The sequence below is a fragment of the Papio anubis genome, chromosome 3, assembly GCF_008728515.1.
Source record: "Papio anubis isolate 15944 chromosome 3, Panubis1.0, whole genome shotgun sequence".
Classification (NCBI taxonomy): Eukaryota; Metazoa; Chordata; class Mammalia; order Primates; family Cercopithecidae; genus Papio; species Papio anubis.
This window is the reverse complement of record NC_044978.1, coordinates 30432601-30455406: the sequence shown is the minus strand read 5'-3', so window position 1 is coordinate 30455406 and position 22806 is coordinate 30432601. Positions and strand designations below refer to the sequence as shown.

Genomic DNA, 22806 nt, shown 5'->3' with positions numbered 1-22806 from the left:
TGTGCCTTCCCTCCTCACCCGTGTTCTGGGTAATATGCGTAATACGCTGGCGTGGCTGCATCACTGCTCTGGCCATGTGTTTCAGAATTACCTATGTGTCCACTCTCCCCCTACACGAGGAGCAGTTTGATGGAAAGGACCATGCTGTAAAATTACTGATTTACTGACTGAATAAATGAATGGTCTGATTGAAAACTTTAACCCAAGGTAGTCAGAAAAGGGCATTTCCTCTTCATTGAACATGGAAGAGACCATTTGGAATAAAGTGAGTTCCAAAAAAGAGACAAATACTGAACAACTACTCTCCTTCTGACTATTAATAATTTTAAAACACCCTTGCTGCAGGGACTCTTGATGGTTAGAGTCATCAAATATCACATAGAGCCGTGTGGCGCTTCCTCTCCGCCAGGTGGATGAACAGTTGGGAAACCACACCAGCCACAAACATAATGACACCAATGAGAAGTTACATGCTGCAGGTAAGACATTCCCCACGACTGAAAGCTGAAATTTTACCAAATTCAAAATCTTCGAACTAGTTTGACTCCTACCAGGAAGATGGACATAAGACTTGTAACATAACTTGTCTGTTATTTTTTTTCTGTAGTCTTCTGTTCAGTACATGAACTTTGCCTGGATCTAAATCTTAGCTCATCTGTTTACTTGTAATTTGCAGTCCGTGCTTTGATTTCATCACCATAAACCATTTTGTTAGGGCCAGAAGCTGCTCCCTCGGTAAACCTGGTCTCCTGAAAGAGCTACAGCTCTCTCCAAAATGCTGATAAATTGTAGATGACAGAACAGTGAGTTGATAGTGCCTCTTTCTCACACACTTTAGATGTGTGTGGCATCAAGTAATAGACTACTTGGCATCAAGTAATAGATTAGTAAGTTCTCTTCTTAAAAATCACAGTACAGTATCTTGAGCTAGCTTTTCACAAACAGTAGTTTTTCAAAGATCAGTGACATCTCGTCTGTTTGCTCTCAGTGCTCCATTCTGAGATGAAGAATATTCATTTGATAAAGTTTGGCTCTGTGTCCCCACCCAAATCTCATCTCAAATTGTAATCCCCACATTTCAGCTGAGGGACCTGGTGGGAGGTGATTGGATCATGGGGGCGGTTTCCCCCATGCTGTTCTTGTGATAGTGAGTTTTCATGAGATCTGATGGTTTAAAAGTTTCGCACTTCCCCCCACCCTTTCTGCCACCATGTAAGGTATGCCTTGCTTCTCCTTCTGCCATGATTGTAAGTTTCCTGAAGCCTCCCCCAGCCATACAGAACTGTGCATCAATTAAACCTCTTTCCTTTATAAATTACCCCATCTCAGGTCATTCTTTATAGCCATGTGAACATGAACAAATACATCATTCATTTACCAAAGACTGACTGATGTGCATCCTGCATTTCTCCCTTGTGGCACCTACTATGATTGCAATTAAGTGATCAATCATGTATTAGGCTGTTTCTGTCCTGTCTCCCCGATAGAAGGTAAAGAAAGCAGGAACTATGTCTGTCTTGTTCACTTCTGAATCCCAGGCCTACCAATGCCTGGTACATAGTTGGCACTTGGCTATTTATTGAATGAATATATCAGCACCAATATCTTTGTGGCTACAGGGGTAACAACTACAGGAGCTCTATACTGACCTGACTATGGCAGCAGCTTCCTGAGAACCCTGCTCCCCCGCTGCCCAGCTGAAGGGGAGGTGAGGGAGGGAGGAAGGAATAGGCTTCGGAAAGGAAGTGGGAAGACAGTTTTTACAGAATAGACCTAAAGAACCAAAGTAAGAATGGGCACTAATTATCTCAAAAAAAAAAATCGCAGAAATTTGCTACTTAATGCTTATGGAAATCCCTCCAATGTGCCAGGCACTGACAGTCTTAAAAACAGAAAACTGTCCAGATTTATGGATGTTTTGAGGAAAACAACTCCAAGAAAAAAAAAAAAAGCATGCATTTATGTACCAACATGGTTTAAAATAGTGGCTGACATTAAGTCTGTGCTAGTTTAACAACTGGTTTTGGCAGTATTTCTTACGAAATAAAACAGGCAATTTTCTACACACCACCCAACTAATGCAAAATACAGGCAAACCTTACACCTTTCTGAATAAACAAAAAGCCCTGTTTATTCAGGTCAGTGAATATTTCTTTAGCACTGAAAGTCCTAGCTTTAGATTGCAATTTTATTTTAACTTAGGAGCCCTAACTACTAACATTCCTGTTGACTATTGCTGTTTCTCCCATAGTAAGTTGATAGTGCCACTGAAATAATGAAGCAAATATATCTATTAAAATTCATAGTTAGCTAAAAATGATCAGTATAAAGATTCAGTAAAGAAATTTTATACTATATTGATGAGTTAACCCTTCAAAAGTAGAACAAAAAGTCCAAGACATGGAAAAGACGAAAGAAATAAGAAAATAAGAGATTAAAATGTGTAATATCTAATAAAATATCCAGAAAGAGGTCAGAGAAAACAAGGAAATCAATTTTTTAATCATTATTTAAATAAAAATAATTTTCATTTTTACCAAATAGAACACTTTTACATGTACATAATAGAGTGCTTTTTCTCCATTTTAATGAAATAATTTAGATACATATAGATAATACATGTAAATAACACTAAAATGCTTATTAAAAAGTTACTCCCCTTCTCACCCTGCTCCCTGCTCCAATGTTTTCTTCCCCCAAAGCAACCACTTTTAGCCCATTTGGTTCTAATACTGTATTTAACCCAATACTTACACTCGATAAATCTCCTTCTGTATCCCCCACTTTGCTTTTTCCTATCTGAATTGAAAGTTCCCTAGGGTCCTGCACAGCCACATTCCTAGTCCTTTAACACTGTCTCAGAATTCCCTTTGCCCGTCACGTTTGTTGGGTACCTTGGTTCCTGGATTGGACTCCTTTTTGTTTTACCTGCTTGTCCTACTAGATAACATTCTTCAGCTGCCTCTTGGGGGGAAAAAAAAGCTTGGAGGTACATTTTTTGAGTACATAAATGCCTGAAAATTTCTTTTTTTCTACCTTCCTACTTGCTCATTGGCTGGGTATAAAATTCTAGGTTAAAAGTCATCTTCTATCAACTATGGAAGTCATTGCCACAGTGTCTTCTAAAGTCCAGCATTGTGTCAAGAAGTGTGATACCATATTGATCCCTGATCCTCTGTGAATATCCTAATTTTCCTCTTGAAGGCTTTAGAGTTGTCTTTTCATTCTGGTATTATGAGGTTTCACAATGACATGCCTGTATGTACTTTTGTTTTGTTTCAATTCACATTTGATGAGACTTTTTTTTTTTTTTTTTTTAAAGACAGAGTCTTGCTCTGTCACCCAGGCTGGAGGGCAGTGGGATGTTTGGCTCATGGCAGCTTCGATCTCCCAAACTCAAGTGATCCTCCCACCTCAGCCTCTCAAGTAGCTGGGACTACAGTTATGTGCCACCATGCCCAGCTAATTTTTGTACTTTTTGTAGAGATGGATCTCACCATGTTTCCCAGGCTGGTGTTGAACTCCTGGGCTCAAGTAATTCAACTGCATGGTTTCCCAAAGTTCTAGAATTACAGGCAAGAGCCACCGTGCCCCACCATTAATGGAAACTTTCAATCTGGAAATTTATTATTCTCTTCTGATAAATTTTCTTGTATTATTTCCTTCTGTTTTCTTTTTCTGAATCCTTTATTAGATATTATACATTTTAACTGATCTCTTATTTCTCTTATTTTCCATCTCTTAGACTTTTTGTTCTACTTTTGAAGGATTAACTCACCTATATAGTATACAATTTCTAGACCATACTGAATCTTTATCCTGATCATTTTTAGCTAATATGAATTTTAATAGATATATTTGCTTCATTATTTCAGTGTACTATATTTGTTTAATACATAGTATTTATTAATAGAGTGGCCTGCTTTGTTCAGGATAGTTTCAGTTTATCCTGTTGTCCTGGTGACTCATTGGTTAGCTTCCTCTTTCACTTTCAAAAGTGTCCTGTCTTGGGTGATAAATTATATGGTCATACTATTTATTAAGCCCTTTGTATGTACCAAATACTGTTCTAAGTCTGTATGTTTAACAACACTGTCTATACAACAGTCCAGTGGAGTAGATTCTGAATTTTACAGATTGGAAAACTGAGGCATAGTTTAAATAACTTGTCCAAGGTGTCATAGCTAAGAGGTGGTGAAGCTCGGACTTGAATTCAGGAAGTCTGTCTTCAAAGTCATTGTACTTAATTAGCATATAGATACTGCTTCATGACTGATTAGAATTCCCTATTTGCAGGATATTAAGTGATTTCTGACTTTTTATTCCTGCTCGCATATTGTTAGGCTTCCTTCCAGCAAAACCTTTGTACATCTCCTTTATTACTTACTTGGGAAGGATAAATTCCTAGTGAACCCAATTTTCTTGATTCTCAATTCAGTGCTGTTTCAACTCAGTCATGCTGCATGCCTGTTGAATGTGGGTGCTAACTAATGAAGTCTAAGATGATGAGCAGACAGACCACAAGAACGCGGATCAGTTATATATGATCTTGCTTCTATTACAAAGCAAAAAAACAAACACACACACACACAAAAAAACTGGGAGAGGCAATATTGAAAAGAGCTGTGTTTCTGTGACTTTCAAGCAAATGAAAAGCTGGGGGAGGTTGTAGTTAATTCTGGTCCTTTAAAATCCATGTCTCTCTGGTCTTCATGACTGACAACCGCTTTGGCTGTCCTTACCTTGGGATTTGCAGCCTCTTGATCCCCAACCCCATCCACCAATAATGACAGTCCACAGGAACTTGCAGTGTTCCTTAAGACAAATCCATAAATCAGCAAGTAAGTGGCAAATTTATCAGGCACCCCCAGTTGGTGAAGAGGCATCTTTGTGACATTAGATCAGAGGCATGTCATCATTTCTTTCTAAAATGGTCTTTGACTGTGATTCCATTGATTTAATCATCTCAAGTCTTTGATTTGCACATATTGAAAAATTCACTCATAGAGGCAGCTAGAGGTTTCCGAAAATGTTCCTTCTATGCCTGGCTTAAATTTCCTCTAAGGAAGTCCTCACCACTTGAACTCATTCAGCTTCTCAAGCCTAAACCACAGTCATTTGAGCTGTTAGGCATACAATATAGACCAGGACTTGTCTTTTATACACAATTCAGCAAATTATATCAAGTGCCCATTTATTCCAAGCACCATGTTAAATGCAAGGGAAAGGGAAAGCAAAACACTGCCTGCTGCACAATCTCGGGGGGAGACCCATCGGCAATGGAGTTGAGTCGGTCTGTCTTCAAAATGGAGACTGAGGCCGGGCGTGGTGGTTCACACCTGTAATCCCAGCACTTTGGAAGACCGAGGCAGGTGGATCACCTGAGGTCAGGAGTTCGAGACCACCCTGGCCAACATGGTGAAATCCCATCTCTACTAAAAACACAAAAATTAGCCGGGCGTGGTGGTGGGCGCCTGTAATCCCAGCTACTGGGGAGGCTGAGGCAGGAGAATCGCTTGAATCCGGGAGGCGGAGGTTTCAGTGAGCCTCCATTGCACTCCAGCCTGAGAGACAGAGAGAGACTCCATCTCAAAAACGAGCAAAATGGAGACTGAACGGAGGGTCTGTGGGAATGTTAAAGGGCTCACAAAGGAGAAAAAGTGTTCAAGCTTATGTTTTGGGGCTTCCAGCGAGCTGGAGATGTTTCCTACTGTGAGCAGCCACAGCACACTGCTTCCCATTCCACCGTATCCTGCCACGTTAAACTGCCAGTTTTAGATCCTGTTTTTATTTCTCCTGTTATAAGCTTCTTGATGGTAGGTGCCAGACTTTTATCTTTGTTTCATAAATGCTTTGCTGTAGTGCCTACCACCTAGTATGTGAGTACTAAATGCAGTCACGCATCGCTTAACGGGACATGTCCTGAGAAATGTGCCGGTAGGCGATTTCGTCACTGTGTGCACATCATAGAGTGTACTTACACAAACCTGGATGGCATAGCCCACGACACACCTAGGCTATTTGGTATAACCTATTGCTCCTAAGCTACACACCTGTACAGCAGGTTACTGTGCTGAATACTGTAGACAATTGTAACACAGTGGTAAGTATTTGTATATCTAAACATATCCAAACATAGAAAAGGTAAACAATATAGTATTATAACCTTAAGGGATCACCTTTGTATATGTAGCTCCTCATTAAGCAGTACACAGATTTAATTATCGAATGAAGAATGAATGTTAAATTCCCCTATTTCATGAATAAGTCAAAGAAATAGATGCGGGAGAGTGCTTTATGAGAAAGTTTAAAAGTTATTTCAAGTAGAACAAAGAGGACACGCACACAAAAAAAATGCATACAGAAAAGAATAGGAAATATTTGAGGAGCTATTCCTGCAGAGAATGTCAGATTAGTGGGAAACGGTGTCTGAGGAGCCAAGTTCCCATGTGTGAGTTCCTATTGCAGTGAAATGCTTTCCCTAACTAGGTGACTAGCTGAAATATGTCAGGGATGGATGAAAGTTCAGATTGCTCAGTGATTTCAGAATCTTGAGTAGTTTTCCATAGATTCTCACTACAGATGTGGGGTGAAGAAAAAGGGGGAAAATCTTAGACTAGTCTTTCCAAAAGCACTTTGTCTAAATTCCTCTTTCTGACCTGTAAAATGGCAGGGAAATCCAGAATCTATTTACTTTGTACAGCAGACAAACACACTATTTCTACTTTTTGGGTAATTTGGGATTGCTGGTTTGATATTTTAACTTTAAGGATTTGTATTTAGGTATTTCATGTTTGCTGATCCACTGTCTCTGAGGTAAGGAAAATTAACACACTGTGAAAGGAAGTAAAACTTACCAATAAATCAGTACTCCTTGCTTTTTATTTGAAAAGAACATGACTTGAAAAAAAGTTTATGAAATCATGAGTGGAAAGATGATATGGTTTGGCTGTGTCCCCACCCAAATCTCATCTTGAATTGTATTCCCATAATTCCCACATGTTGTGGGAGGGACCCAGTGGGAGATTATTTGAATCATGGAGGTGGTTTCCCCCATACTGTTCTTGTGGTAGTCAATAAGTCTCACAAGATATGGTTTTATCAGGGGTTTCCACTTCTGCATCTTTCTCATTCTCTGTTGCCACCACCATGTAAGACCACCTCCCCAGCCATGTGGAACTGTAAGTCCAATTAAGCTTCCTTTTCTTCCCAGTCTCAAGTATGTCTTTATAGCAGCATGAAAATGGACTAATACAGTAAATTGGTACCAGGAGTGGGGTGTTGCTGAAAAAATACCCAAAAATGTGGAAGCAACTTTGGCACTGGGTAACAGGCAGAGGTTGGAACACTTTGGAGGCCTTAGAAGACAACAGGAAAATGTGAGAAAGTTTGGAACTTCCTAGAGACTTGAATGGCTTTCACCAGAAGCCTGATAGCAGTATGGACAATAAGGTCCAGGCTGAGATGGTCTCAGATGGAGATGAGGAACTTGTTGGGAACTGGAACAAAGATGACTCTTGTTAGGTTTCAGCAAAGAGACTAGTGACATTTTGCCCCTGCCCTAGAGATTTGTGGATCTTTGAACTTGAGATGATTTAGGGTATCTGGTGGAAGAAATTTCTAAGCAGCAAAGCATTCAAGATGTGACTTGGGTGCTGCTAAAAGTATTCAGTTTTATAAGGGAAACTGAGCATAAAAGTTCAGAAAATTTGCCACCTGACAACGTGATAGAAAAGAAGAACCCATTTTCTGACAAGAAATTCAAGCTGGCAGTAGAAATTTGCATAAGTAACAAGGAACAGAATGTTAATCCCCAAAACAATGGGGAAAATGTCTCCAGGGCATATCAGAGGTCTTCATGACAGCCCCTCCCATCACAGGCCCAGAGACTTAGGAGAAAGTGGTTTCATGGGCTGGGTCAAGGGTCCCTGTGCTGTGTGCAGCCTAGGGACTTGATGCCTTGTGTCCCAGCTGCTCTAGCCATGGCTGAAAGGGGCCAACACAGAATTTGGGCCATGGCTTCAGAAGGTGCAAGCCCCAAGCCTTGGCAGCTTCCATGTGGTGTTGAGCCTGTGAGTACACATAAGTCAAGAATGTGTACTTCCGCCTAGGTTTCAGAAGATGCATGGAAACTCCTGGATGCTCAGGCAGTTTTCTGCAGGGCTGGGGTGCCTCCTGGAAAAACTATTAGGAAAGTGTGAAATGGAAATGTGGGGCCAGAGCCCCTACAGAGTCCCTACTGGGGCACTGCCTAGTGGAGCTGTGAGGAGAGGGCCATTGTCCTCCAGACCCCAGAATGGTAAATCCACTGACAGCTTGCACCACTTGCCTGGAAAAGCCACACTCAATGCCAGCCTGTGAAAGCAGCTGAGAGGAAGACTGTACCCTGCAAAGCCACAGGGATGGAGCTACCCAAGACCATGGGAACCCACCTCTTACATCAGTGTGACCTGGATGTAAGACCTGGAGTCGAAGGAGATCATTTTGGAGCTTTATAATTTGACTGCTCCACTGGATTTTGGACTTGTGTGGGCCCTGTAACCTCTTTGTTTTGACCAATTTCTCCCATTTGAACAGCTGTATTTACAATACCTGTACTCACACTGTGTCGAGGAAGTAACTAGCTTGCTTTAGATTTTACAGGCTCATAGTCAGAAGGCACTTGCCTTGTCTCAGATGAAACTTTGGACTATGGACTTTTGGGTTAATGCTGAAATGAGTTAAGGCTTTGGGGACTGTTAGGAAGGCATGATTGGTTTTGAAATGTGAGGATGATATTTGGAGGGGCCAGGGGCAGAATGATATGGTTTGGCTCCATGTCCCCACCCAAATTTCATCTTGAAGTGTACTCCCATAATTCCCATGTGTTGTGGGTGGGGCCTGGTGGGAGATCATTTGAATCACAGGGGGCAGTTTCCCCCATACTGTTCTCGTGGTAGTGAATAAGTCTCACAAGATCTGACGGTTTTATCGGGGGTTTCCACTTTTTCATCTTCCTCATTTTCTCTTGCTGGTACCATGTAAGAAGTACCATCTCCTCCCACCATGATTCTGAGGCCTCCCCAGTCATGTGGAACTGTAAGTCCAATTAAACCTCTTCTTCTTCCCAGGCTCAAGTATGTCTTTATCACCAGTGTGAAAACAGACTAATACAAAGGAACTACAAGAACACTGTCCCTTTCCAAACTTGTTTGCCTTTAAATCAATGTAGCCTTAGAGAAACCCACTGACTTTGAGACCAATCTCATGGCCAGCAGTTTAATAACACAATAATTACAACTACCAAAATAAGAAGTTGTATTCCAAAGAGCTAAAGAAGTCCTATCTCTGAAAATAGTTTTTCTCAAGTTGAATGACTTAGAAACATCTAGAAAAAAAGATTATCACACAAGAAAGTTTGCTCTCATTAGAAAAGAAAAACAGAGGCATTTCTGAAGTTAGCCTTCATATTATTTATTAAAGGCCTAGAAGATAGGGTGGGCTCTTCAGTAATGGTGAGTAGCTCCTGCAGAATCCACTCACCTCTTAGAGAAAAAACAAAAGTCCTGCAAATTTGTCATTTACCAATACATTCTCTTATGACCTCTCTTAATTGGACTATAAACATTCCTCTATTTCCTCCCTATGCTTTTTATTCTGCTTGTTGAAATTAGAAATACTGTAGGTATATATAGGGAAATCCCCAATTGCAAACAGAAGGGATCGTATGAAAACAAATAAATCATCAGGTCACATATCTAGAGAAACTTGGGATATTTAAAACAAGAGTACATTTCCTTTAATTTAAAAAAAATCAAAATAAAGATTTAAAACACACACACACAGACACACGCACACAACAAAAACGAGTTAACCTACACCCAATAACTGCACTGTCTCTCCATCAGTGAACCTTGTGCTGAAATCATTTGTCACATCTGCCTTGAAAATTCTGTGAGTGGCCGGGCGCGGTGGCTCAAGCCTGTAATCCCAGCACTTTGGGAGGCAGGCGAGGTGGATCAGGAATCCCAGGAAGATGAGACCATCCTGGCTAACACGGTGAAACCCGTCTCTACTAAAAATATACAAAAATGGCCGGTGATGGCGAGGCATGCTGTAGTCTAACTTCTCGGGAGGCTAGCAAGGCAGAATGGCTATGAACCGGAGATGAGTTTACCCAGTGAGCTGAGATCCCGGGCCTGCCTCCAGCCCTTGTGACAGAGCAAGACTCCGTCTCAAAAAAAAAAAAAAAAAAAAAAAAGAAAATTCTGTGAGCAACCTAAGCATAAGGGCTCTGCGAACAAATTTTAAATTCTGAGCACTTAGCACATAGCAAGTCATCATTTCATATTTGCTAACCTACATCTTTATCAGTCTTTAAGATACAATTAATTGTATAATACACCTTTTTTTTTTTTTTTTTTTTGAACCGGGAATCTTCTCTATCACCAGGCTGGAGTGCAGTTCCACCTCATCAAGCTCACTGCAACCTCCCACCTCTTGGGTTCAAGTGATTCTCTGCCTCAGTCTCCCAAAGAAACCTGGGGGATACTTGATCCACGCTAAACATGCCTGGCTGAATTGCATTGTTTTAGTAGAGATGGGATTTCACTACTTTGGCCAGGCTAGTCTCAAACTCCTGACCTCAGGTGATCTGCCTGTCTTGGCCTCCCAAAATGCTGGGATTACAGGTGTGAGCCACCATGCCCCGCCTGAGCCACTGCGTGCGGCCGTTAATTTAATACAGTTTTACACAAGGAGGCCAAAAAAAGGCACTACATTTGACCACTGCATTTACAAACAACTATTATAAAACTCATCCTGACTTTAAGAATATTAAAATGTAAAAAATATGCCTTCGAACAGAGGAAATCCTGTAATTGTGCTCTAACTGAATTTCTCATGTCATAAACAGAGTGGACTATCGCCTGCATTATGTCAATAGACAAACATTCCTCAGCACGAGTTACACTGACTCAAAGCATCCTACTTTTCCTACACTGCTTTTTCTGAGGCCACTGATCACCTCTAAACATTTGTCTGCCGTGTTTTCCTTGATTTCTCTGTTTCTTTGCATTAAACTCTTCCTCTCAAAATTCTTCACCGGCTGCTATAACCTTCTATAGGAATTGACCTCTAAGGCTCCTTTTCTTCTTCGGTGGCTCCCATTTATCTTGCCCTCAATGTGGGCATCCCACAAGGCTCAGTTCCCTTCATTTCTCAGTTGTCACTAGTGGTTCTCAGCCCTGGCGACACATCACAATCGTTTGTAGAGCTCTTTTAAAATGTCCAAGCTCAAGCTGGGCGTGGTGGCTCACACCTGTAATCCCAGCACTTTGGGAGGCCAAGCAGGTGGATCACCTGAGGTCAGGAGTTTGAGGAACCAGCCTGGCCAATATGGCGAAACCCTATCTCTACTGAAAATACAATAATTAGGTGGGCATGATGGTGTACGCCTGTAGTCCCAGTTACTTGGGAGGTTGAGGCAGGAGAATGGCTTGAACCTGGGAGGCAGAGGCTGCAGTGAGAGGAGATTGCGCCATTGCACTCCAGCCTGGGCAACAGAGCAAAACTCTGTCTCAAAAAGATAAATAAATAAAATGTCCAAGTCCAGATCCCAACCCAGATCAATAGGATATGAGCTCTGTGACCCTGGTCATGTGACATCATCTCTGACAATTTCTTCACCTGTAAAATTAAGATAATGTTAAATCTGCTTCATCAGATTGCTGTACACACATGCTTTACTTCCCATCATTATAACGAACATGGTCTCCTGTTTTCTCCATTTACTTAAAGCCCACCTTTCTTTAAAAGCTCAACTGAACTTTCCCCTCCTGGCCCCAGATCTCCATAATCACATTTGTTTTGGCTTGTTTGCAAAGCCCACTGAAAACTCAAGATGGGCCTATAAAAATGAAATCGTCTCCTGGTTGATCTTTCTTTTTTATTTATTTATTTATTCTTGAGATAAAGTCTCGCTCTGTTGCCCAGGCTGGAGTACAGTGGTGTGATCTCGGTTCACCGCAACCTCCACCTCCCGGGTTCAAGTGATTCTCCTGCCTCAGCTTCCCCAGTAGGTGGGATTACAAGTACAAGCCACCAAGCCTGGCCCTGGCTGATCTTTCTATAGCTGTTCTTATCACCTTCCAATCCCTTCTCCATTCTCCATATAACATTCCAACATTCCAGAATGATCTTAACAATTAGGATCAGTTTGCTTTCTATTTTAAATCTTCTAATGAATTTTCTTTGTTCTTGTATTTATTAAAATCCAAATTCTCTAACCCAGATCGCAAGGCTCTACAAAATCTGATCCTCATCTCACCACTCTCCCTATTGCTTTCAATACAGTCTGGCAGCACAGGTTGTAATTTGATTACTCTTTCCCACCTCAGGGCCTGGCTCACGCTGTTCTCTCTGCCGGGAATGATCTTGTACTCACCTACCTTTTCTTTTTGAGACACAGTTTCTCTCTTGCCCAGGCTGGGGTACAGTGACACCATCTCAGCTCACTGCAACCTCCGCCTCCCGGGTTCAAGTGATTCTCTTGCCTCAGCCTCCCGAGTAGCTGGGATTACAGGCGCCCACCACTACGCCTGGCTAATTTTTGTACTATTAGTACAGACAGGGCTTCACCATGTTGCCAGGCTGGTCTTGAACTCCTGACCTCAAGCAATCACCCGCCTTGGCCTCCCAAAGTTCTAGGATTACAGGCGTGAGCCACCGCGCCCAGCCTCACCTATCTTTTCAACATCAGCTTAATAATCACTTCCCTCAGTAAACACTTATCTGACCCTCAGTCCAGGTAGGTGCCCTGGGAAAACCTTCTCTTTACATCCTATAAATATTCTTTTATAATGAACTATTTTATCAGAAACTGGATGGATTCGGGTCAGATATTAACTTTTTCTCAATATACCTCTATATTGTTTGATTTGTTGCCATAAGCATGGATTATATTGGTAATTTAAAACATTTGCTTTTAAGTTTGAGAAACAGTATGGTTTGTTATTTATTTTATATTTTTGGAGAAGGGGCTCTGTTGCCAAGGCTGGAGTGTACTGGCATGATCAAGGCTCACTGCAGCCTCGACCTCCTGGGCTCAAGTGTACCTCCCACCTCAGCCTCCTCAGTAGCTGGGACCACATGTGTGCACCACCACTCCTAATTTTTTAAATTTTTCTTGTAGAGATGGGGATTCTGTGTTGCCCAGGCTGGTCTTAAACTCCTGGGCTCAAGCCATCCTCCCACTTCAGGCTCCTGAATAGCTGAGACAGGCACAGCCACCATGTCCAGTTAGTTTTTTTTTTTTTTTTTACTATTTGTAGAGATGGGATTTCATCATGTTGCAAAGGCTAGACTCAAACTCCTGTCCTCAATTGATCCTCCTGCCTCACTGGGCCTCCCTAAGTGCTAGGATTACAGGCATGAGCCACTGTGTCCAGCCAATACATTATTTTTAAAAAGCCATGTTGTTGCTTCAATGTCTGCCTCCTTCCCTAGAATACAAGTTCCAAGAAGGGCATATATTGAGGCTGGCTGGTTCACCATGATGGCCACAGAATCTAACAGTGCTTTGAACCCAGAAGATGCTGAACATATTGAGTGAATGCTGTTGACTGAAAAGAACAAAACATGAAAACTGGTTGGGAGACTCAGCACTAACCTTTGCCCAGGAAAAAGATGGCTCTCAGGCCACCTTAGAGAATGCAAAGGGGCAGGGTACACCCGAGCCTGTCTGAGTCAGGGCCCTATTCAAAAGTATCCTGCTAGCAAGGGCTTTGAAACAGGGTAGGTGCTTATAGTCTCACAAAGGAAGCAGTATTCAGGTTATTGGTGTCTGACTAGTTAAATAGGACCCAAGTCGGGAGTTATAGATGAGTCCAGGGGGTTGTCAATACAGTTAATTAAAAAAAAATTCTGGCTAAAATTTTCTAGTTATTATCTTCATTATTAATTTGGCTCTCAGTATTTGCAAAGTAATTTTGTTATTTTTCTTCACGTATACGCCCAATTTCCTAGTTGAATCTGCAATCTCCTAAATACAAGGTCTCTTTCATAACTATTCTACATCCTCATGACTCAGTTCAACCCACAGCATATTCCCTAAAAATGAATATAGCCAACATTCTTTCATTCAAAGAACATGCTCAGGGCTTTGATGTTTCTCAGATACCCTCCAACAAGTTTTTAATGTTTAAATAAATGCAGCACATTTTCATGCTTTTATCACCAATGCTTGAAGTTTCATTGGTCTTTAATGTTTTTCTTTGCTTGGAAATATTTGATAAGGTAATTGCAGTGGATGTCTGCAATGCTATCTAAACAAATGAAGTAGAATATTTTAATGAGAATATGTGTTATTCATGCTTTAAAGTATACCTGTGTCTTTGTGGCTTTAAATATGGTACCTGCTTAATAAGTTATAGGAATTGCCCACTAAGGTACTTTTTTGTTCTGAAATAACTAATAGGCTTTTGACATGGGGTTTGAAATCTTTTCTCTATTTGATGCAGTTTATCTTGGTATTGTATAGCCACCTCAGGGCTAATAAAATCCAGTGATTTTGCATATGCTAATAGCTAAATCCTTCAACAATTAAAAGTGAAGTAAAATAAGCCCCAGAAATCCTCACCTCCAAAAAGCTATAACAAAGACAATATTCAATCTGCAGTCTTGTGAGAGCAATGCTGATTGATCTTTTCCCTCTTAGGAATCTGAATCGTATGTTATACCTACATGACAAGTCAGCTTTTGCTTGTTTCCTGTAATTTAACATGCCGTGAGCTACCCATGTTTCATTTGGGTCAGAAGCTGCCATAAGATAATGTGAATTGAAGCCATTATGTGACTTTAGTAAGATTATGGTTATTAACCAAGATTACCCATTATGATGGTTTCCAGGCCAACAGCATGAAATGAGTTTTTTATCTGAAAAAAAATTAATATTGTTGTTTCTTCCACAGAGATATTTATAAAGTTAAAGCTAATCTACTAATCCAGTTGCCATTCTTAATAGCTTCTGACTTGCTTCTCTTTTTCCTTACTATATTCTAACGGTTTTTCATTCTAACTCTGCTTACTTTTTTCCTTTCCTCCCCTTAATTAAAATTTAGCAGATAGTTAAGATTTACTGTTTTTATTAGAAATAAAAATTCACAAATTTACAAAAAACGTATATGAAATAAAAAGAAAGTGGTAATATACTTACAAGTTTTTAAAAAATGAATCCTGTTACCAGTTTAGGAAAGAAACACACTAATTAATCAAAAATATATTCCTATTTGCTTACCATGGGTTTTGATATCTGTGGGTTATTGAATCAAGAGAAGCTTGACTTAGTTCTTCATACTGTAAAAGGAAGAAAATTAATGTACCATAATTCCAAAGTAAATAGGTGGCAGGTCTAAGTATCCATATTTCTAGTCAAAAAGGAAGTCAGGTTGGGAAATGAAATAGGAAATATTAAATTCAGTTAAAAGAAGATCAGAGAAGAAGACAGTCTTTTGATTCCTGAACAGAGAGGAAAAAAGTACAAGAAGTAAAATAAACAAGACCCTGTGTGCTTTACTTTCCCTTTTTGAAAGGAAGGGTGTTAGGTAGCAAGAAGAATGTGATGCGTAATCACTAAGCTGCTTTCCATCTTTATGATTCTATATCTAAATAAGCGAACATTCTAAACTACTGTTGTCATTAGACTCAAACAGGTTACCTCTTTTCACTTTGCTTTCTCCTTACAGAATCAAAAAAATGTGGTCGCAATAATGTACGAAAGAGCTGGATTATAGACAGACTGTGGTAAAGTGTAGATTTGAAAACTCCTTTCAGAAGGGATAATTCAGAGTATTGATAATGTATTTGGTGGCTTAGAGGGGTTCTTAGATTAAAAAGTAATTCCCACCCCCTCCCATGTGCATGGAAATGATCTGTTATTACTGAATGAAAGACTGCTATATACTGACTCCTCTTCTCCACGAACTGTCAGATGGATGGCACATCTTGTAAATAAGTATGGGGAGTAAAAGTGTCAAATTTATATTGAAAAGCATCTTGGTCTATAATCATTTCTCAGGTTTCTATACTAGGATTGAGAAACCATGACATGAATTATGAAAAAGTATTTCACTTCAGTTGTGGATGCATTTTTTACTTACATTAGTATGGGATGCAATATTCATAACATCTCAAAAAGTGGCAAAATCCTATTATAAAAATGTCAGCATTAAAGGAATGACGTTACTTGGTACTTTTTAAATTCTCTTCTCTCCTCTTCCTTTTCCCTCAAGCTTCAGTTTAGAATAACTTTCCTTATTGACTACCACAGAGTTTTTTGTGTTGAGAAGGCAAATTCATTTATTTGTGTCATCTTCTCAAGGATAAAGACCTGAAACCTTAATCTCTTCAATGTTCACACATCAGTTGAATAAATAAAGGAAGGCACAAGATAAACAAGGTCACTATTCCACAGAAACTTTGAAAATAATCTGCACATAATGGAAAGATCATGGGACAGCTTTTTTTCTCAATTGATTCCTGACAGGATTCCCTGAAAATTGACCTTATCCGTTGACTTATAAGTAATTTTATTATCAGCTTCTGGACAAATTTTGCAGGACTTGGATGATCTTTAGTTTTATGCTATTCTTATCTTTCATAACTCAAAATTGCATCTTCTTAATTGGGGAAGACCTTTCTCAGAAACAAAATAACACATCTTTCTTTCCATTCCTCCTATAGATATCAGTCCCTATAAACAATTTGTTATCTAAAATAAGCTGGTTCTTCTCTATCTTAATTTATTAATGAAATGCATCATGATTTATTTGGACATCTATGCTTGCTGTAGTGTTAAACCTAATAAAATTCAGACTCAGATAAATCATTTTTTTTTTACTGGCAAATCATTCCTAAGAGTAAAGATTAGTTTCAAAACCAATTCAATATCTTCATAGAAATGGTTAACAATTAGTATATTTCCTATCTTAAATCAGTGAGAACCTTTTACACTTATTTTAAATGTTTTTAACAAAAATAATTACAACTCCAATTTGGATATTTCCTACAGAACAATCTTCAAATAAGTCTATGTATTAACAAAAGGGAAATACCCGCTAACTACATTCACATACCGTGAGTTACGCAATTTCTAAAATGAGTAAAAACTGTTAAATTTGAGTTAAATTAATTGTAGACATCTGGGGCACATTCTAGTTAAAAATTTAAATCATTGCTTAAGACTTTCACTTTTAATCTCTAAACTCTAGTCTAGTCCTGATACATTTAGGAAGTCTTTTGGGGACTCTTCCTGAGGAATCCTCTTGCTTTGCTGCCATCATCCAAGATGCTTTTCTTAGTATATCCAATTTTTACTTTTCTTACTAGAAAGAACAATTTTCCATCTCTATAACTATGAGGTCTTTCTCACCCGTAGGACGAATACAATGGCAATGTAGTTCGAGAATGCATAGACACTAAGGGTTTTCTTCTGTAGCCTCTTCCTTGGTAACATAGAGCTCTTAGTACCAAACATTTGAGTGGAAAATTCCCTACAGCTATCTTTTCTTATGCTAATGTATTTTTTCCTTCATTTGCCTCAATTTGCAAAATATTACTATTAACCTCTTAGGTGTCTTTCTTCCCACAGTCTGTGAGAAACATTTCCATGGTTGGCAGCAGGGTCACCAAATTGCATAATGTTGCCTATTCTAGACTGGAACTATTATAGGGAGGAAGGGGACATAAAGACCTTTGCATGAATGGAGCATTTGAAATATTCATTTTACATTCAGAGCATGAGTAGAAACAAAACAATTCTTTCTGAAAAATGTTGGTGTTTAAGGCATGGATTCTGTGATGCATTTCTCTTGTTAAAGGAAAAAAAAATGTTCAATGCAGAGACTCATACATACTTCATTTTATGCCACATTATAGATGGCCCAGAGTACCAACATTAATGATATCCTGGTCTCTCTTAACTGTAGTTTTTAAATAATCTGAATTAATTCATCAACTTTCAGCAACAGACTAAACATTGGGTTCTGTGAGTTTGTTCACTGTGACCCCAGTTATCTCTGCTTTCTGGGGAGTATCCAAATAATGAGCAACATAGTCTCTCATGTTTCTAGTGTGCTTATAACACTATAATTTAAAAATCCATGCAGGCAGGAAAATATACTATATAGAGACATTAATATTAGATCCCATTTGTTGAGCATGCTAAGTGCTTTACACATGTCTCAATCGATTTAATAGTACTCTAAGGTATTAGTGTTATCCTGTGGATAGGTAGATTTTTTATTTATTTATTTTTGGAGACAGGGTCTCACTCTGTCACCCAGGCTAGAGTGCAGTGGCACAACCTCGGCTCACTGCAGCCTCTGCCTCCTAAGTTCAAGCAATCCTCCCACCTCAGCCTCCTCAGTAACTGTGACCACAGGTGCCCACCACCATGCCCAGCTAGTAGTGAGAGGGTCTTGCCATGTTGCCCAGGCTGGTCTCAAATTCCTGAGCTCAAGCTATCCACCTGCCTTAGCCTCCCAAAGTGCTGGGATTACAGGTGTGAGTTAATCCAGCCAGTAGGCAGAATTCTAAAAAAGCACCCAAGATTCTCACCCCCTGGTATACACACGTTCTCTCAGGTATTCAACTGAATACAAATCTAGGTGCTACTGTGAAGGATTTTGCAGATGTAATTAAAGTCCCAAATCAGCTGACTTGAAAAAAGGGAGATTATTCTCAGTGGGCCTAAGCTAATCAGGAGAGCTCTTAGAAAGACCTAGGCTTTTCTTGGCAAAGGGGATTTGAAGCATGAGAGGGATTTGACAGGAGGGAGACTCTCCACAGCTGGCTTTAAAGATGTGGAGGGGTCAGCTGGTTGCAGTGGCTCACGCCTATAATCCCAGTACTTTGGGAGGCCGAGGCGGGCAGATCACGAGGTCATGAGATTGAGACCATCCTGGCTGACATGGTGAAACCCCAGCTCTACTGAAAATATAAAAAATTAGCCGGGCATGGTGGCAGGCACCTGTAGTCCCAGCTACTTGGGAGGCTGGGGCAGGAGAATGGCTGAACCCAGGAGGTGGAGCTTGCGGTGAGCCGAGATTGCGCCACTGCACTCCAGCCTGGGCAACAGAGCAAGACTCCATCTCAAAAAAAAAAAAAAAAAAAAAAGATGTGGAGGGGTCATGGAGTGAGGTGCCTGGGTGGCCTCTGAATGTTGAGAATGGCCCCTGGCTGACAATCAGCAAAGAAACAGAAGTACAACTTCAGCTCTACAACCACGAGGAACTGAAATCTTCCATAACCATATGAACTTGGAAGAGAGCTCCAGCCTCAGATGACTTCACAGCCATAGTTAACACCTTCATCTTTGGGAGATCTGAGTGGAGAGCCCAGTTATGCCATCCCTGGATTTCTGACCTACAGAACTGTGAGCCAATAAATGAGTATTGATTTAAGCTGCTAAATTTGTGGTAATTTGTTATGCAACAGAAAACCAATATATTCCCATTTCATAGGTGGGGAAACTGAGGCATTATAAAAACTGGCATTTGGACTAGCATGGAAGGGTAGAAAAGGGAGAATATAAAAAATTCTTCAACTGGCTATTTTAGCTTGAAAGCCACATTTGATTTTCATTATAGTCATATTAGTCCATTTTCACACTGCTATGAAAATACTCCCTGAGACTGAGTAATTTGTAAAGGAAAGAAGTTTAATTGATCCCCAGTTCCACCTGGCTGGGGAGGCCTCAGGAAACTTACAATCATGGTGGAAAAGGAAGCAGGCATGTCTTACATGGTGGCAGGCAAGAGAGAGGGAAGAGGGAAGCCCCTCATCAAACCATCAGATCTCGTGAGAACTCACCATCAGGAGAACATCATGGGAGAAACCACCCCCACAATCCAATTTTCTCCCACCAGGTCCTTTCCTTGACTGATGGGGATTATAGGGAATTACAATTCTAGATGAGATTTAGATGGGGACACAAAACCAAACCCTATCAGGCCACAAACATAGATTTGCCCTGAGAAGCAATATGAATGCTAATTGCCTCACTAATTCTCAGAGAAAAGACATATTTTTCAATGCTGTTGGTGGAAACAAAAAACAAAATAAAACAACAACAACAAAGGTAAATTTTGTTATTTTCTCCCAGTATCCCTCCAAGGAGATAAATATTTTCCTTATTTCATTCTATAATTCAAAATACACCAGGATTTTTTTTTAAAGACTGGAATTAATCTTCTCAGGAATTGTTATGATTTGTAATGAATTACCAGCCATTCTGATATCAGCCCTTTACCCAGAGCTGGTTGATGATTCATAGCAGGGTCTGAAATCTGAGTGGACTATTCAAGCAACAGAAAGCTATACAAGTGCTTCCAAGTCACTGTGTGTGCTCAGTGCAGAGTTTCTGAAATACCATCAAGGGCCTATTTTGCAACTGTACTCACCCTTGGAGTTTTCTAATGTGCTTGCCACTGTTGTTAATTCTAAGGTCAGAAAGTATGCTCCCAAGTTAATTGTCCAATTAGCTCTACAACTATGGGTTGTAAAACAAGCATTGTGAACATAAGATTTGATATGAAGGAGACTGTGCCCAGTTTCCTTAAGTTTCCATTTTACAAAAAAGGTACATAGTTTTGAACGATTTTATTGAATAAGCTGGGAGTGGACTAATTGCCAACCTAATACACACTTAAAAATTCATTACTCTTTATCTGCAACTTGGTCTCTCAACAAAGACACTGCATGAGAATAGAATAGATTCCAGTCTCCATTTCTCATCATTTACTGATAATCATTTACCCCATGATAAGCACTAGAAGATGGTGGGTGGGGGCTGGGATTGATGTTGTCAATACAAAGACACATACAACAGATCTCAGACCTCAAATTGCTTAAAGCCATTGGAATGTGGCTAGGACTGTGTAGTACAATTACTGACAATAATCGCACTAAACTTCCACAAAGAAACTTTCCTATGAATTCTTCCCAAGTGGGTGGTCATAGTGGATTCCTATAGCATATATTTTCAGTGCCATTTCTTCATGCCCAAACACAGAGTTGAGACCATGTAGTGGGGGGCCCCCTATATTTAATGAACTATTCCTAAATTTCCCCAATTAAAGTTCCTTGGTTTCCCAGATTTAATCCTGGGAAAAGAAATCTCCACATTTCTGGTATCATTTGCTATGCATGCTATGCATTTTTGTCAACATAGCTGCGATACCCTGGGAGTGTTGTATATGAATAATAGGGAAAACTACAGTCATAAATTTACAATGATTTAAGAATTTCCTCCAGTGATCTTAAAAAGACAGGATTAATGCCAGATTTAGAAAACAGATGTCCTGGTATTTGATCCACCTGTGCCTGGGATATTGGCTCACACACAAGTTTCAGAATTCTTTGACAATATACTTAACAGCCTAGCTATGGAGTCATACCACACTTTTACTAGCACCTATTCTAAGTTATAGCATCTTTTCTTAGCTTTGTATGTCACTATCATCAAATAACATTTGTTGAAAAATCTATGACATATGCTTAATTACTAACTTTAAGAAGCTTAATTTTTTTAAAGGTGATATTTACATTTAGACACATACTCCAGATATTGTGTCAAGCCTTAACAAGAATTCGTAACTACCACAATGTATTTTTAGCCTGCCTAAATTAAGGGATAAAATTATCTACAAAGCTTTACATTACTTTGAGTTCTTTTTATTTCCTTTTTTCCCCTAAATGTTCACATCCTAACAAATGATGTGACAATTAGGACTTTTGTTTTCCAATTTGCCAAGAATTTTCTAGAAAGTCACCTCTAAAAGAGAGAGGAAGCCCTGTGTTTAGTTGAGAGGCCAGGTAATTGGGGCTGGGATGCCCACGGGAACGTGGCAGCATCGCTGGCTACCAACAGAGAGGCTTCCCATTGCAAACTCATTACTCTTTGTGGAACTGCTTTGAACACAGTACAGAGAGTACACATCAGTGATACACGCCTCCCTTGGTGTTTCCATGGTCTGTTATGAAAAGGAAGCATCAAACATAAAATTTTTTTCTGGAAATTTAGATATAAGTAAAATTTTATAAGGAAATTGTTTCCTTCAATGTATTTGAGAATCTTATAAAGCAAAGCTTTGTAAAATGGAGAAAATGTAACATCTGCATATAAGGAGGTTAATATATTATTTTCAAGAAAAAGGAGGGTGAAAGAAAAATGTTTCTTCCGCCTCACAGATGGTCAGCATGTGGTACTCTCTCACTAAAGCCTTCTGGTGGTATCATAAGACATCTTACTTTATACAGCCCTTAAGGATGAAAGGTGCTAATGTAATTATTTTTATGTTAAACCACAAACTGTTAGGATGCAAATAACTATAAAGTAAAAAGTGAGAACTAAACACACACTCATCTGGAAAGAACAGCAAAAAAAAAAAAAAGAACCTCCAAAGACATGCCTAATTTTAGAAAAGCTATTTTCTATTTTGCGTTTATAACTTAGTTGAAAATGGAAGCTTTATGTTTCTAAAATTGTCTCTACTAACAACATCTGGAGATTAGGAATTTTAATGAGACTCAAAACTGGTGGCTCTTTTTATGATTGCTCTAGATGAACCCCAAGGTAAATGAGAATTTGGAGATAAAAATGCAGAAATTCTGAAATATGTATTTTGGTGGTCTACAGACTTATCAACTCCATGCTGGCAATACATTTTCCCCACATGAATCTGAAAACACTGGAGGACACTGTTGTGTAGGAGCTTGGAAGACTGAATGGAGTTAGTGCAAGGAAAGAGGGTTTGGCCTGGTGAGAAC

General features: G+C 39.6%; 1 protein-coding gene across 2 annotated transcripts in view; it reads right to left on the bottom strand.

The window, feature by feature from the left end:
* Window positions 1-22806, bottom strand: part of C3H4orf45 (chromosome 3 C4orf45 homolog) — a 131369-nt gene that overhangs the window by 50517 nt on the left and 58046 nt on the right. The window contains exons 3-4 of one of the 2 annotated variants that reach the window (XM_021938899.2): window positions 15275-15333; window positions 3300-4815 (exon numbers count right to left, since the gene is read on the bottom strand). In XM_021938899.2, coding sequence (XP_021794591.1) covers window positions 4641-4815; window positions 15275-15333 — 234 coding nt within the window. In that variant the 3' untranslated portion in view covers window positions 3300-4640. Of the gene's footprint in view, window positions 1-3299; window positions 4816-15274; window positions 15334-22806 lie in introns of those variants that run through there. The other variant, XM_003899321.5, reaches the window with a different exon arrangement.